Consider the following 18,078-nt stretch of genomic DNA (forward strand, 5'->3'; position numbering starts at 1 on the left):
CAGGACTAAGGAAGCGGCTAGAATTTATTTACGGGTCAAAGCCCTGTGTTCCACTAGAGGCACAAGTCTTGGTCCCGGTCTCCAACCTTTACTCATTTTTGTATAAATACTCTTTGTATTGACTGTCTGCGTGGACGGTAGCGACTTTATGGATCATTATGAAACTGTAGCAGAGTATTTTCTCTCCGAGTGCCCTTTTCTAACTTCACATACGTGTGTGGAAATTTGAAATCAAGTTTCTTTGCTCGCATATACGACTTGTCAAATATGAGGCTAACTTTAAAAAATGAGATCTATTAATCGGGCTCATAGCAGCGAAAAATTGGTTGCCACATGATGGAAGCCTCCTTTTTTTTCGTGCTTGCTTGGGTTCTGATGTAAGTGGACATCGTTGGAGTTGTCGATTGATCGAATGAGGTGGTGCTCACCCTCAATAAACCTCAAAACCCCTTTTCTGTGATTCTCTAAGATTCAGGAGAATGGGTCGGCGGGCGGTTGCTTATTCATCTATTGCTTTATTACTTTCTTTTGCTGCCTTCGTGATGGAATGATCATTATTTGTATATTTAGTGTAAGTGTAATTGTTTGAATTTTCATTTCCCGCCCCGATGTATCACACAATTTAAAGCTGAAAGCCAGATCTCAACCTGTGCTCAATACGGCATATTAATAAGAAATGGCTTAGAATGAACGGTTGCTTTATTAAATGTGTTACAGCGTGTCTCCAAAACAGAGCTACTGAATCTGAACCTCTGTGTGTTTCTCTCTCTGATCAATCTGAAGCCGCCACATGATGTATGTGAAACGGCAGTTTGTGTAACAGCTCATATCGCTTGAGTACTTTGAAATATCACAGTGTAGACTGCAGCTGACATTACCTGTGCGATTGTGTGATTTGATATATTGTGGGTTAGGAAAGCACGAACCACTTGAATAGGTTTATTTTTAGCTTGATTCATTTTTCCTTTGCCATCACCCATTGATTATTCTCCATTCTCTCGACGTTTCTTTACACAGCTCAGAGCTTTTGTGTTGAACCTTCCCGACCTTTAGACAAAAACATAAATTAGACCCGGGGGCTGAATATCTTTTGGAGGATGTTACGTAAGAAGGCTTCGAGATCAACATTTAATCAATAATATAAACAGATAATTACACTGTACCCGCCTATTTATCCAGATCTGCCCCCCGAATCTAATATCTTCTCCATTGTGTCTCTTGTTTGACAGCATGCCTCATAAACACTCAGGGGAATTGGTCCAAAAGTTGTTCACTAATTCTGCAGATACACTAAAAAACAAACAAAGCAAAAGCAATGAGAGCAAAACCTCCTCGGGGAAAATGTAAATAACAAAGAAACATTCATTTGAATGCATGTTCTGTTTCCTGTCAACAAGTTGATAATCTCAGTATCATATCAAAACAACAACTCCTCCCTATTTTGTTTAGCCAAAATCCATATTTTTTTCCAATGCTGATTAGTACAATATATACATATTTTGATATATATAGTTTTTTTGGTTTAGTCTTGCAGTGGGTGGAAAAATGAGCCAAGCCTGAGAAGCAATATGACAGAATGAAGATCAGTGTCATGCATCAAACAGCAACCTTGATCTTTCATGAAATCCCATTTCCAGTACTTAACGGTTCACATCTTTATGATTGTTGTCAAGTATCTGCTGGAAGAGGAGGACACACATCCTTATATTCAGGGTATGTTTGCTGCACATGAGATCTCCCTCCTAATAGGGAATTGAATTATTTTACAGCCATGAAGCCTATTTTCCTTTATTCTCATGATGGAACACAAATTTCGTCTGAACTACTTAAATTCTGATTATATAACGTATATGTTTTGTTGCAAAAACAAATGAATTATAAAAATAAGATTCCAAAAGGATTTTTCTTTGGCAAGTTGCAAACATCTAGAAATCCAAACATATCAGTAAAATATTCTTGTGTATTTTCTTTTTTGAACATCCAGTACAACATCCTCAAAGCAGCGATGACGTTTCCTCCAAATCTATTTGCTGCTGCAGTTAAATGAACGTAATGGAGACAAGGTTATAAAAATATTCAGCTTTTCTCAGAATCATTAACGATAAAAGAAAAATCCAGCCGTCCTAATTACTCAACCTCAGCCTTTTTGAACTCCCAGAATCAGAGAGCTTCAATATATTAATGTCATCAATCAGTCTGTGCCGACAGTCATACAGATCGCTGCCTAAAGAAAAATGTATATTGAGGCCATTGATCACGACCCCGTTTCATATATCCACAATCCTCTGAGATCAGTTTCCATATTCCTCTTATCTCAGCAATATTGGCAGAGAAACTGGTAAAACATACATTTTGCTCAAACCCCTGAATTAGAAATGACTAAAGTTTGCGTAGCTATGACCGGTATAAGAAACATATAAGCACAGCTATCTCATGTAGGCCCAGATGGCATATGCTTTCCATTTTCAATCAGCATTAAACCTTCCAAGACCTGCTTTCACAACCTGCTCTTAAGGGGTTGGAATTTGAAAAGGAAACTCTCCTCTGTGTGGGCTGCTCATTAATAGTTCCATTAATTAACGGTGCTGCTGGTCATAAAATGGAACAATTAAACATAAATGAGAAAGGGGTATATAACAGGATTATGAACGAGGATAATTAATTTGAGAAATTTGACATCTACCCATTAAAATGATTTTTTTAGAAGAGATAATTTTGTTCCTGTGGGGTCTTTATAATCTTTGCATGAGTAGAATCACTCACTTCCTGATGTTCTGATGTGATCTGATCCATCGCGATTGTAGCAGAGGCAATGCTGACCTCATTAAGCAAACTGGGTCAGTCCCAGTCAGGCCATGACAGCACAGATCCACATCCAGTCAGTTAAAAACCTGGGACTCAGTGGAAAGAACTACGCCAAGACCCAACAGTCCCGTTATGAAACCATATTTAAATCTGCTAGATCCAGATTTTTATTTGGGTCTCCACCAAATTGCACACTCACAGATATCATGAGGATTTTCTCAGCAATATCCATCAAATGGTTTAAAAAAAAGAAAAGACCTTAAAATAGCAGCTCACATCAAAATGAGTTTGTTTGTGCAGTGAGTGTGAATATAGAGAAAGTTTCCTCTCTCATTCCCACTCTTCACCTTGAACGTCTGTTCCATGTAACTTTGGTGAGTGGGTTTGATTTGGTGTTGGTTGTGTTATTTATTTCATCAAGAATAGTTGTTCCAATGCACAGGATTGCAATAATAATACATTTATTAATATTGCAGCAAGTCCATTGATTCAGTGGTACCTGCTGAAATAAGAGGAAACAACACCCAGCATTAGATGCACTACACCAGTGTTTCCTCTCTAAGATCCTGCACAGCTTTCACTTCGTTTTGATTTGGATTAATTCCTGGGTCACTGGCTGGAGGGCGAACAACCCGAGGACAGGGAGAAGCATAATGTAGCTGCCACACACGGAGAACAAGGACGAGGGGTGACTAGATGAGGTGGACCTAACAATGAGACGCTTTTATTAAACTCTCATGCTAGTAATAAAGAAGGTCAAGTTTTTGGAGATCATATTGCGATGTGCGTGATATCGTTTGGTGGTTTCTTATTTGCTTAATGAAGTATCAGAAATTCAGCTAGAGACGAAGCCTCCGCAGAGAAACAGCACTTTAAATGTACCGTAAAACAAAACTTGGAGAAACAAACACCAAACTTTAAAAATCTGGAGTCTGTTGCTGCGCGGTTCTGTTGTTTTACATCATGCAGGTGTCTCTGATTTAATTCTACACCTGTCTTGTCATAAATACACACAAATTCCCTCGAAGCACACAAATGAACAAAGGAAGTTGCATGATGAAACACGTGGAAACCATTTTCCGCCATTAGATTTAAACACAACACCCTTTTAGCACTTTTTTTTTTTGCTCTGCTTATTCTATTTTAGGTAAATCCTCTGAATAAAAAATTGAACAGCCTCTACCTTCCACATAAGCTGCAGAGGTGTTACACATTTTGTAATCGGTTTCGCCAGGCGAGGAGAGGAGCGAGAGAAAAACCACAACAACCCATGTTCTCTTTCATGCCGAGTGTCCTGCACGGAAACCCACAAAACAAAAGGATCCGTCAAAGCTCAGCAGGGGGCGCCTCCGTGTCCTGCAGGAAGTCGTGTGTTCACCAGCGCTCACATGTTCGGCTCTAAGCCTGAAGCAGATGAAAAGAGGAAGACAGAGCCAGGTGAGGGGAGAGGTGATGAAACTTTTTTCAAAAAGGAAAACTGGTCTGAAGACATGGACCAGTCTCTCTTCTCCAGGAGAATCAACCCTGAAGAATTAAAAAGTTCCGAGATCAGCGTCACCAGCTTGTCCCCCCCCCCCCCCCCCCCCTTGTGGCTATCACGTACCAACACAACTGCAGTTCCGAACACCACAAGGACGTTTTTATTGTCCTTTGATTTTGAACATGTCGGCCAATCAGTTGATTTGAAGAGTGACACACGATCTTTGGATGCTTCATTACTTGCCGGAAATGTCGCCTCTTTGAAAAATGATTTGTCAGCGAAATGCAATGGACTCTGGGATAGTTTGGTCCGGGGGGGGGATCCATCTGTCGGAGTTTGTGGGGGTTGAAAGGACACATTTGTTGAAATGGAACACACAACAATCGACAGACTACTGTTTTATTCATGGAAAACGTCTGATTGTATAAAAAATCACCACCTCTTATCCCAGGTCATTGTTTTGAATGTGTTGTTGCATTGTTTCTGCCCATTTCCAGTCTTTCAAAATATAATGAGTGTAGGTTCTTGTGTTATAAGCAGCTCCCTGGGTTTTGTTATGACATTACTATGGTATTCAAGGACACGTCGTGAGGGAATGACTGAGCCATGAAAGCTTCATTCTTCCAGTTGACAGACTTTTCCCACGGCTCCACTGTTCCACTGTTCGTTCTTCTGTTTTTCACACTCACAGTTTCTTATTTGAAAGCATTTTAAAGTAACGTTGGGGACGTGATGAAGACACTCGATGTGTGTTTGCCTCCTCGTCCTCGATCAGCGTCCCGGACGTCACTGTTTCTGTTTCCTTCCACTTGTTTTGGTTAATTGGAAGTTCTTTGTCTTAGATTCAGCGTAATGAGATTATTTCAGAGGCGGTGGAGCTGCCTCCCCTCCGAGGAACGTAGAGTCAAACGTGGGAGGGTCGCAAAGGCATCAGCAAAATGTGATTGTGTATCAGTTTTCAAACGAAAGATAAGCAGATGATAGACGCTCTCATCTCTTCACTTTGTGGTGTGTGTGTATGTGTGTGTGTGTGTGTGTGTGTGTGTGCGTGTGTGAGATACTACAGACACTGATCGACTTTCAAAACACTGCTGATGAGACAGAAAAGTAAACAGCTGTGTGTGTGTGTGTCTGTCTAAGGCTAAGAGGAGCAACTTTGCCTTAGAACCATCATTGTGGGGACATTTTTGCACATTCTCACCACTTTAAGAGGCTTTTTGAGAGTTAACACTTGATTTAAGTTTGAGCTTTGGGTTAAAACACTGAGCGCTATGAGGGGCACGAGCTCACAGGGTCTGTGTGTGTTAAAAAAACAACTTTAAAAGTTCCTTGTTAACTGCAGGAGACGTATTCACTGTCAGCTTCTAATAACTTACAATTAAATCCAGCCCTCCCACTGTGATCGGAACAAAAGACACAGACAGAGACGCAGCATCCGTGATTTTAAAGAGACAAACAATGTTCCTCTCAAGACGAGCAAAACATATCCTGACAACCTCCCCCCCCCCCCCCCCCCCCACACACACAGACACACACTGAAAAACTAGTAAAATGTATTTCCATTCTGATTCTACATCAATTTAATCTCCGCACGTCTTTTTCGATATTGATCACATTTTTCAAATTACTGGTTTTTTTCAGGAAGCGACAACACAACATGTTTTATTTATTATCAACACTGAAATCGGACAACTTGATCCAATCGCGGCGGCCGAGGCCTTGAACACGATTGCCCGTCCACTCAAGGATTCAGTTATATTTCTGACAACCACCTCTTTTCTCCTGGCGGCACGTGATTGCAGCCGAACGGGTAAAAAAAACACTTCAGTTAATAAATTCACAGCAGGAGTGACAGCCGGCCAACGGAGGTATGGAAATACATCCATTCTAATTGTACTAAGGTCTAAAGTGGTGACGCGTGAACCGCCTCTGTTCTCAAAAACTAATTCTCCTTCACCTTTTGTAGCTTGTGAATATTCTCTGAATTTGAATATCTTAGAAAATGGGTCAGTCAAACTGTAAAGAACCCTTTTTTCTTTGCTTTTAATCGAGTATTAGGACTCTGCAATTGCTCTACTTCATTATCAGTGGGACTTCAGCCCCCCCCCCCCCCCCCCCCCCCCCCCCAACAACCCTCAGGTGATAAGCACTATAGCTAAACATACACGGTGGTTTTCTTTCTTTTATTGAACTTATTCATCCAATAATCACACTAATTTGCTCTGAACTGTTTTGCTTTTACATTTGCTTGGTCCTCGGTCGATATGATGCTGGCAGGTCGGACTTTTCAAGAGCTGAACCGACAAATAAAATAAAAAATGAGAGCCGTGCAGCAAAAATGGGTTTAATAACTTTTTCTTCTGTCTTATTTTTATTCATGAGCATATTCATAATGTCTCTTCTGCAATTTTCAGTCAGTGCTTTTGCAGCACGACCGATCCTTTCATAACGTTAGCTATGGTACTTGAACACAATCAAGTGGTTTCTGTACCTAAAATCATAAACTCTAGCACACTGATGCAACCTAACTGTTCATTAGGTCAAGTTTGGTTTTAATTAGTAATCTGATGCTGTTGTAGCGGACGTTATAAGGACATAATTCACCAGAGCTTGTTAGCGGCGGCGCTCAAAGGAAGGAAGACGCGTCGGCCATCTTTATTTACAGTCTGAGGCCTGAATCTAACCAGTGTTGTCGCATCATATAACAGTTTTAAATTCCAACAATGATGTGTAACTGTTTTGGATCACAACAAATGACGATAGACAACTGATGCTGTCCTGCCAGTATAGGTGCTGTTGTGCTGCTGAGTCGGCACTTTTCTTTCTGCCAGTAAAGCAGGTCAAACCTAATTATTTACAGAAACTGTCAGTCCCACCATTTCCCACCGTGAAATCACATTTCCTTTGCTCTTTCGGAAGTCGGTACATTTACAGATCTAATGCAGAAACCTGCATACTTAAGCAGCAAAGACTCAAAATAAACTCAATCCCCTTTCTGCCGAGAACACAGAGCCGATATGGAGACGCCTTCAGCGGCGTAATTCAAGTCATTCATTGACTGCCAACACATTACAAGCTACCGTGGCTTGCCAGGGCAGCCGCGGGGCCTGTTTGTATCTAATGATCTGACAACGTGAGACTTGTCAGAGAATCCAAACAGTTAGAAACAAACACGTGTAATGAGAGCTGAGAGCCCAGGATTGAGGTGTTTTGTCTAACAACCTCACACAAGCCCTTGAAAATGTCTCATCCTTGTTTTTTTTCTGGAAGAAACAACAAAAGGTTGAATGTGTCACCTTTATGCAAATGTTTTTTCTTGCCTAAAAGGTGATGGTTGTTTTTGTCCTGTTTCCTTGCATGTTAGTTACATGTTGAATGGATTGAATTCAACTGAATGGATGTTTAAATAAATCAATAATGAGCGTACTCGCCATTGAATTGTATTTATAACACTCTCTGTCAGAGGGAATAGAAGAACGCTGTGTTTAAAATTGAAATACGGGAGCAGTGAATGTTCACCCTCTCCAAACAGCATGCTGCACATGTTTGTGAATCAAACTTTCCACAAACACAAACTACGATGAATGAAGAAGTTTCGCTGCTTTTCTCTTTTTAATTGAACGGCGTTTATTGGGTTTGTGTGACGTGATTGAACACAGTCTGAGGTCTACTTATCTAAAGCACCAACCACTGATACTTCTTTGGCAACAGAAAAAGCTTTTAACATTAATGTTTTACTACTAAATAAACTTGCTATGGCAAACAGTTGGCCTTTACATCTCCAGCACTCGTTGAGCAAAATTAAGCTTTTCTTGAAAAGTTGTGTCCCTGACGGGCTTGAGACCAATATTCAGTCTTTTCAGCTCTGTTTTTTCCCCCGTTTCTATTAATTCTGATGAGGATTATCAAGCTCTTCAGCTGCTAAATGCTCTGCTATGTTTATCTGCTGCTTGAAAACATTTCCTATCTGCTGTTCAGGGCTGAGCAGATAATACACAGTGGATTTATATGAGCGTTTACGCAGAAACAGATGCCCGAAGGCAGAAACTAGAATGGCACTCAGCAGAACGTCTACCAATCAAGCGCCACCACATTGCACACACTCATATATATAAGTCCCCCTAAATATATTACTCATTTTTATCATCAGCTTCCATGAATTACTGAGAAAAAAACAACAAATGTGGGAAAAGGCCATATCTTGCAATGTGGATCAGCCCCATGAATTCAACGGGTTCTTCCCTGATCCTCTCCTCATCCTTCCAACAAGTTTCATATGTTTACTTCCAGTAGTTTTTGCTGACAAACCAACAAACAAACAAACACATGGAAACACAGGGGTGAAAACGCAAACCTCCAAAACAAAGCTGCCAAACAGTAAAATGTTTAGAGCCAAGGGAAATTGAAGAATTGGATGACGCGTCTCTTTTAATATTAATGATTAAATACTATGAGGTGAACATATAGTCCATTATTAAATAAGAACATTGGCTGGTGCAGCTTTAACTTTTCAGCTATTATAACCTTCATCCATTTGCTTCCACAGAGAATGTGACGGCTGCTCTAAAACAGTCTGATGCACTGAGGAGAGAGACAGTGATGAAGGGAAACACGAGATGAACCACATATCAGTCATGTGTGTGTCTCTGCCTGTCAGACCAAAGCCACCAGTCCCTTTACACATATACAAACTGTACCTGAGGATTAATCCCTGGCTGATCCTCTCTGTTCTGTTTATTTAGTGGATTAACATCGGATGGCAAAGGAGAGGAAACCATCTCAGGTAATCCCGTGAGAAATAAACCATGAAATATGTTTTTTTTACTTTTTTAATACCAGAATAAAGAAGCCCCTTGAACGCATCAGGGCTGTCACTCGGGAATCGACCCCTCCCATCCCTCTGTGCGCGCTCCACCTGTTCCGCTGCCGCTCCTCGTGCGTCACGATGGCTGCAGCTTCTTTTAGACCCTTTATCCCGCGTCTCTGCACACACCGCGTCTAAACGTGCGCAGCGGCCACAGGTCCTCTCCTCCTCCTCCTCCTCCTCCTCCTCCTCCTCTCCTCCTCCGCATCAGCCGGGTGTTCCCTTCTCCACGCACCGTCCACGCGAGCAAACTTTTGGAGACCGTTTTTACGCACGGGCTCCGAACCATTTGGAAAACTAGAGAATACATCTCCTTTCCTCTCGCTCCACGACCACCATCATCTTTTACTCGTGCGGGTTTCTCCTGGAACTTCCAGAGGGTCACCATGCGAGTTTATGTGGCTGTGATCCTCGCGTACGGAGTGACAGGTGAGTTCAGCAACTTCTCCCTTTTCTCTCCAAATGTGTGATCTGCGTCCAATTTGCACTGGAATCCCCAACGTTTCAGAAGTAGCCTTGAGAGGATTCCAAGCCGGAATAGCCCTTACATTTTACAGAGAGGCTGAGCAAGATTTGTCTTTTTGCTGAAGGGCTAGTGTCTGCATCAGGAGGAGACCTCTCAGGCATGCAGAGTAAATCCGGTGTAACGGTAAAGAAATACCTGAGCCTGATTAAATATCTGGAAGTGGAAAGAAATGATTAGTTGTTGGCATCTTGCAGGATGCTTGATTATTCTCCTGTGGGATATCTTCAGCTGTGTCTTTATCAGACAGGTAACTGTGCAGAGGCTGTTGTGCATTTTATTCTGAGAGTCTGTGTGAAGCCTGAATGAATTGTATCCACACAGTGAATTAACTGTGCCAACTGTGCGACGACTATAACTGACAACATTTTGCTTGTGGTCCATAGATAACAGGAACTTTAATCGTATTTGTGTCGACCAGAAACTGTTTGGAGCAGTGGAGTCTGGACACTGATGCATTGAAAATCCCAAGGGGAATTGATTGATTATTTATTTAAGCCTCGGAAAACACATTGAGGAATAAGACCCTCATTCACAATGGTGCAGAGGGAACAATGAAGAGGGAACTCTCTTATTGTGGCTGCAGATCAAATCAATAGTGCACTAGTCAGGCTAAAGATTTAGGTTCTGAAAATGACGTGAGGAGCATGAGGCACATAAACAGGAATCTTGCATGATGGGGATTTCTTACGTTCTGCACCCGGAGCCGTGCATCTCGGGTCTGAGGAGAATGTGTGACTGTCTCTTCTGTGCACTGGATCCCTCCAGCAGGCGGAGGGAACTCGTAAATGATGTCACAGTTGAACCGTGAACTGCCTCTGGTATTTTCCTTCCCACTCAACAAGCAATAGAGCATCAACACACAATGCAAATCAGACTTCACAGCAGCAGAAAAGCTTTTTTCTATCAGATTTGCTGTATTTGTCTCCCAGACTCCCAACAGGAAACCCTGATAACAAGTGGCAGAAACATAGTGAATATTTATGGCTTAGTGAAATATCACTCTTCTGTTTTTGGTAGATTTTTCTTATTTCTAAAAATGAAAGCAGAGAAGACCAAGTTATTTCAGCCCTCATGCACATCAGCATGTAGGCGTCTGTCAGCTGTGGTCTCTGCTTTGTGTCCAAGTGAAACTTTGATCAACTAACTTTGTATTCGTCCGTGTTGCTCAGCAAAATGTTCACTCCTGCACAAAGTTTCATTTAACTTCCCTTTTCAATTTGTAGGCAGAGAGCGTTATGGTCTCCTCGGTGCCCTGAAGAGCTCCAATGTGAACTTAAAGCCGCTCAGGGGCGGCAGAGACGGGCTCAGTAATTGATGCGCTCGCCCCAGCACCACTGCAGTGAGAAATAACCAACTTCTGCTTCTGGCTCTTGAAAGGGAACTTTATGCCTGTTTTGGAATGGGCCATTTGTTTTCCGGTGGTAATGGCGGCTGCAGATATTCTTGAGAAACGCTCATAGAAACAACTTGACAGGGAAATTATTTACCGATCGCAATAACAGTTTAGGTCGGAAGTGAAATTAAACAGAAAATATTAAAGAGCTGAGTAATGACGTTGGGTTACGTGTGGTGTGATTTTCATCCAGCAGCAGAACAGAGATACTGAAGTCGCTGATGAAGAAACATTTAGAGAATGAGTTTTACAGAGATGAAGCTCGTTCCCTGGGTTCATCATCCTGCTATCTGATGCTGTGGGAAGACATTTCCATTTCCCACATTCACAGAAACCCACTGATCCGTGACTAATATACTCCCACACTTTAATTATCACGGGCAAGTAGTGGTGAAAGGATTACTGGTGATGAACCAACGTTAAAAAATTAACGACTAACTACTAAATCCCATTCACGCGGGTGAAAAGAGTCAACAGGAGTAATGGGGCTTTTTATCTGAGGTCTTGAAATATCTCTCCGGTGCTTTTACTTCGCGTGTTTGTCCAGACAAGATTTATTGCTTTGGTAAGTTTCTATCTGCAGAGTTCACAGAGCAGCACATTGGTTTGTCTCCGTGAAAAAGACTTTAGACGATAAGAGGTCGAGGTCTGTTGCCGCAGCTTGTTCTGTAGCTTCTACCTGTGGATGTGTTCGGGACAGGGCACTGGCATCGGTGCAATGTGCTGCTTTCGACATCAGTGACATCTCCAAAATGGCCTCAAATCACCGCAGCGCTTCCTTGGGCCCCCAGCGACACAAATGGCAAGTTTGATGTCTGTCGGATGAACGGTGACGGAGATAGGTGAATCAAATCCACACCTGCAGAGAGCCTGAGCTTCCTCGCATCAGTGTCACAGGATATTTATTGCTTCCTTGTCCTCAAGGTTAAAGGCAAGAATCCATAACCTTTGGAGAGCATCGAATTCCTCAACACATTCCCCCCTCGATAACCGAAGATACTCGGTTATCGAGGGGGTTATAAAAAAGGGATTGTGCTCCTCCATCGTGCAACACCTGTGTCTTAAGTAAAAGGTCGGAGCTGCACAACTAACGACCCACAGCCCCCAGTGACGACATCGACTGGTTCCATCACCCTCTCGCCCCAAGTGTGGAATTGTTTCCTGTCAACTTCAATGATCCACAGTTGTTGGCAGATTAGTTTCCTGCTGAAAAGCTGACAGGCCTCATTACATGCAACAAAGGACCTTCGTGATCCTCGTCTATGGATGGTATGTCTTAGCCAACGGTTGGTCTGTCATTGGTGTTGCTCGCAGGCGACACATGTCCACAGACTCTGTGAGGAGATGTGCTCGTGTGTCATAGTCGTTGGTTTCCTCTGCTGCTCATTGTGAAAAACCTCGTCTCTTTTTTGACATGTAATCACAGAGCTATCATTTGCAGAGATCGGGACGCTTTGACTAAAGTAATTTGTCGTGGTGATGTAGAGGCAGGCATTGTGTGTAGCCCGCTCATTAGAGGATGTGTGCCTCTGAAATAATTTCAGATTTGCTGGTAAATTACTGGTGGGGGGGGGGGTATTTTCCTCAAACATTTTTCCATCTTGCTGGGAGGGAAAATGTCCCCGAGAGTTATTCATTAGTTCCCGTCAGGGGGGGTGAATTACACAATGACACGAAATCTCACTATTTTAATATGATGAATGTGTGAAGCCAAAGAAAACCAGTGAGATGTGTCGACTTTCTTTTTTGCTTTTATTAGAAACCACATTAGGTGAAAGGAATGTGCTGCACGTCTGAGCCTCATCTCCTCGACTCCACTGCTGCTGCTGCTGGAGACACAGGTGCTGGAAGATTTTCACTTTCCTGCTCCAGACGAGGAAGACAGGCGGTCGTGGTCCTCGTGAAAAAATGTGACACATGTGAAACTCCCCTTCAGCTAAAGACAAGCTTTGAGTGACTGATGGTCGTCTGACATGTGTGACTCTTCCTCAGTAGTGTAGGTGATGTTAGAAAAGTCAGAAGAAGTATAAAATAAAGACTATAAATCTTAAGTTACACTCACACAACATTGGTTGGCTTTGGGTAAAACATGTTTCTCCCCTTTCCATTAGTCTGTTGGTTAATTTGTTTGTTTATTAAAGTAGGTTGGAATAAACAACAACTACTGGATCGATCGGCCATGAAACTTGGTGGAAAGTGAGACCCAGGAAAGAACCCATTAAATCTCGGTGCAGATTCGAATCAGGGGAAATGTTTTTTTTTTCACTTTGTGTAACTTGTGTTTTCGTTTTCGTTTTTCACCGCAGGACGTCCTTCATGCATGAAGACTAAAATGATCCGGTGCCTTTGGGGCCTGTTGGGCTATTGTAGTTCAAAGTGCCTGAAATCGGTGGACGTTTATGCGAACGTTAGCTGATGTTGCAAGCTGTTGATGCTTTAGGGAAGTGGAAGAGAAGACGCACAGAGACACGGATCCTCCGAGCGTCACATCCCCGCCCAGCGCTCTTTGCATGGAAATGAGTTGGTGTCCTCGGCAACTTTTTAGCTTGCGATGCATTCAGCTCATACTTTGGCAATAAAGAAAAAAGTTATTAAAACTTGAAATCGGGTTTATGATCCATGATGCTTCTGGCTTTTCCTCAGCGGTTTCCCGAGACAGGGGTCAATGATCAGAGGCGATTACACTGTGTTGTTCTCCACATGCCATCACCATGAATCAGGTTAAGTTACTGCAGGCCCTCGTGCCACACGTTTGCACTACACATAATGTACTGCTACTGCTGCCTAAGGTTCTTAATCTTGTTTTCTACTTTCCTGAATTACTGTTTCCAAATAGTCGGTCAAGCCTGTTATCTTGTTTATCGATGCTGAGGCAGTGACTTTAAAGTTGTATATGTTTGGTGAAATTTAGTCTTTTAATGCTCAGTCGGTCTCTAATGTTCCCCGACTGGAGGTCAGTAGTTTAAGTAGCTGGTCATCGGCCACGATATTCTCACTTTACGTATCTGTAATCTTCCATTTCCTGTCGTGAAAAGTCCCCCAAAGAAACGTAATCACGGTTGATGCTGTAAATATCTCACCCTGATGTTTCATCAGTGATGCTCGATGTGGAAATGAGGCACATTAGCAAGAAATGTGTGCAAATCTTTATTTAAAGAGCACATTTCAGTCCAGGTGGAGGCACGATGTGCTGCACAGGTTGTGAGCAATCATGGAACCAAAGCTGATAAACCATGTGGATAAAAAAGTAAGAAATAAAATTAAATATGGATGAAATAGAATAAAAACTATTAAAATAAGTAAAGGATAAGATTGGAAGTAAATTTGATTTCTGTGTTTGAAGCGGACTTCTTTGTTTTGTGCACAGGGAAAATTTAACAATCATGTGATTCTATTCAGAAGCAGGACAGTGAGTCTTTCAGAGGCCGGCAGGATGATGAATACGCGTTTATTAAAGTGTGAATAAATGTTTTATGAAGGACGTTTGTTTAAGAAGAAACACTGGAAGTCAAATTAAAAGTTATTAAACACTTGATAAGGTTATCTGGAGTTGAACTGAAGACAGAACATTTCCCCCATCTGATAATCTTAAAATCAAACAAGGTTTATTAAAAAATCTGCGCCAGGATTCACTCAACTTTGTCAAGTAATTGTAATATTCATTTACATAATGATGATTCATTTCATGTGATCAATCACGACTTGTATTTTGAAAGCTGTACAATACATTACTGTCACAGAGTAAACTGTAAAGACGCAGAAGACATCATTAAAACAGAGGCTGAGGATATAACCAGACTGTTAAATACCTTGAAGATGATGAGGAGATCCATACATTCAGTCCTTCATTGAAATACAGTTCCGGATGAACAGCTTATCTTTGGCCTGTCTCTTCTATTTCAATCCTCTGGGGTGATGTGGCGGATTCACTTTGGCACATCCATAAGGAATCTCTACTAATTGAGGCAGGAGGAGAGGACGTGGATGAGTCACCTTCTCCTGCAGCTGGCAGAGCCGACTAAGTCTGTATCATATTTACTGTACATGTCAACAGTAGTTACAGAGGAGTGTTGGTTAAAGAAACCCAGCAGATGAACACGCACATAGAGCTGATGGAGCCCACTGACATCTGGTAACGAGAGGGACTCGCTGCAGTGGGCGTTGTAAGCCTGCAGGAAGTAAAGAGCGACTGCTGGACTCACTCAGAACCCTGAGGCTGCACCTCCACTGCTGCGTAAAGAGCTGCTCACCTGTTTATTCAAAGTTTCTACTTCACCTACTTTCATGAGCCCCCGGCTGCTGCTGCTGCTGCCACCGAGCGCTGGTCTCCTGGTTATTTATACTTTTATAATATCGCACCAAATTCAAAACTGTCGAAAAAGATAAGTGAGTCTGGAGACATGCGAGTCACAGCCAGACAGAGATTGGTGTAATTATTAGATGGGTCTTTAACAAGGGCTCTGGATTTGTGCACGTTGAAGTGGCAGATTACATTCTTGTTTTTTTTTTCTGCTTTGTTCACAGCACTCAATGTGACGGAGGAGAAGGCGACATGTCCCCTCGGATATTTCCCCTGTGGCAACCTGACCGTCTGCCTCCCGCAGCTCCTGCACTGCAACGGCATCGATGACTGTGGGAATCAGGCGGATGAGGAGAACTGTGGTGAGTCAGTGCATCTCGTTGAATAGGTGTTATCAAGAGCTTGTGCTGTATGACCTCATTATGCAACTGAAACGTGGGGTAATAGCTGATGCATGAAAAAACTGAGTCCCTTGATTTACAAAAAGCAACATTAGACTAAATCCCAGGCATTTCTGTAAAATCCTCCTGACTTCTGTCCAGTCCCCAGATTCAGCTCAGTCGTGCCTCTGGATGAATTGTTGTCTGACGTCAACTGTTCTGTCCTTTAAGTGCAGGTGGTTTGAAGTTAGAATCACGTCGCTGCCACTTGTATTCGAAGGAAAAATACATTTTTCATACGAATGTGATATCAGTGCATTGCAGGTTGAAGGCATTAAATTGCAGGAACTATTATTCAGAAGTTTTCGTTGCTGGTTTATCTTTGAACAAAGTTTCAAACTTTAATTTAACAGCGAGCATGAATACGATTCATCTGCTCTGTCGCTGTTTAGGTGCACTGACCCTTTTCCCAGCATGCAACGCTGCTGCTGCTGCTGCTGGTCGGCTATTTTCTAACTCCCCACACTTCTTGAACTTCAAAGCAGCACTGGTTTGACAAAACAGTCAACGTTTTTGATGGAGACCAGGTCAAAGTGAAACGTAAAACACTTTTGAACTTGCAAATTAACAGCGTAGTCGACTTATCCTATCTTTAAAAATACCCAATTTAAAGGTGTGAAGCATGTTTGAAGGAATACTTCTTGCACTGCGTTTGATGGTATACTGGTAGACTGGTAGACCTTCTGACTGGTGTAAAGCTGACAGCTGAGGGACCTGGAGGTTTGTTCAGAAGCAGAAGGAGATCATGGTTGAGCTTCTCATATCACTCGCAGGTATAAATACCCGTTTAACATTTAAAATTGATGTAAGTGAGTAAGATTCCTGCCAGGAATCCCACATGCTGATCTGACTCTGGCTTCCATCAGCACTTTGGAAAAGTATATCCCTCCAAATGTCACAGAGCGTCAGAGCAGCAGGGGGCCGGAGTGGAGTGTGTGTCTACTTGTACTTATATATATTTGTGAGGACCATTTTGAGCATGGTTCTTACGGAATGAGGACATTTTTGGAAAGTGAGGACAATTTTGAGTGTTCAGGAATGGGCTGTCAAATGAATTATGCCAATAATTGTCCTACATTGTGCGTGTGTGTGTGTCAAAGTTCCACAGCAGGACATTAGAGGGGAGAAACAACTTTATTAGGTTACGATTATCAAATCAAACTAATGCTTGGAGACCCTCCACCTTTATAGAGAAGCTTGAACATTTCTTCAGGCGTCAGCGTTTCTTTGTCTTGCACATTTGTTTGCGATATAAGTGATTGATAGAACGTAATATAAAATCTATATTCTCTACTTGCTTGGAAGTCGGAAGCACGTAATGAGACTAGAAACAAACTCAGTAGAGCGTACACCTCCACTAAGGCAACAGTCTCCCAATGAAACCACATTTAAATTCATTAGATCCTGATTTATATTTAGATCTGCACCAAATTGCACAAACTCATAAATTCCGCTCTCTTAAATATGCCTGTGCTTTTTTTTTCGTCTAGCTCAGTGAAAAAGTTTTAAGGAATCAAGAAAACGTATTACAATGTCCTATGATGTACCCCCCGAAGACATACTATAAACAATACTGTAAAGATAATAAATAGAGCCAAACTCTTGGGATAAAAGGATTTGTGCGGCACAAAGCAGAACCCAACATTTATATCATTTATTTATTTAACATCTTCATAACAAGCTCTGTTCCTTTTTTTCAGTTTAACTCACACAGGTCTTTTTGTTGTATGGTTGTTTTGTTTATCAACCTTTTAAAACATTAACAGTGTTTTGTTGTGAATAAATCTCTCCTGGACCTGAAATCAATTCCAAGAGTCCATTAATTTAACAACAAAAAACCTGCAGCAACAAATAGAATTTGAAAAATGTTGCAAATGGACAAATCTGCATATCTGGCTTTACATTTCAGTCTGGGAACTGTAAACCACCTAAATGAATAAACCTGATGAATCACTGTAAATTTTCTTATTGCTTCCATATCAGAAAAAGGGAAAAGAGATCATGTATCATGTTATAATGTAAAATTGTTGAAAGATTAAATGTTTTTAACGTCATTACAAGATAGTTTATACTATTACTGCAGTCAAATGCATCATGTTTGTGAACTGGAGCTTTGGAGCCAGTGCACGCCCACCTGCGACCTGGGACCTGCACCCATTGGAAGCTACTAGCTGTCAATCACACAGCATCCTCCCACGCTTACCGTTTTTATAACTTATGAACTGAACATCCTGCTGTATTGACGAAGACTAGAAACTAGAGAGTAAACT

At 41.8% G+C, this 18,078-nt stretch overlaps 1 protein-coding gene across 1 annotated transcript in view; it reads left to right on the forward strand.

Annotated features, from left to right (window-relative positions):
* Positions 1-9,535: 9,535 nt before the first annotated feature.
* rxfp1 (relaxin family peptide receptor 1) overlaps positions 9,536-18,078 on the forward strand; it is a 48,753-nt gene continuing 40,210 nt past the window's right edge. Inside the window, exons 1-2 of the mRNA XM_053429061.1 lie at positions 9,536-9,578; positions 15,593-15,730. Of these exons, the coding sequence (XP_053285036.1) occupies positions 9,536-9,578; positions 15,593-15,730 (181 nt within the window). The remainder of the gene's footprint in view (positions 9,579-15,592; positions 15,731-18,078) is intronic.

This window comes from Pleuronectes platessa, chromosome 8 (genome assembly GCF_947347685.1).
Source record: "Pleuronectes platessa chromosome 8, fPlePla1.1, whole genome shotgun sequence".
Classification (NCBI taxonomy): Eukaryota; Metazoa; Chordata; class Actinopteri; order Pleuronectiformes; family Pleuronectidae; genus Pleuronectes; species Pleuronectes platessa.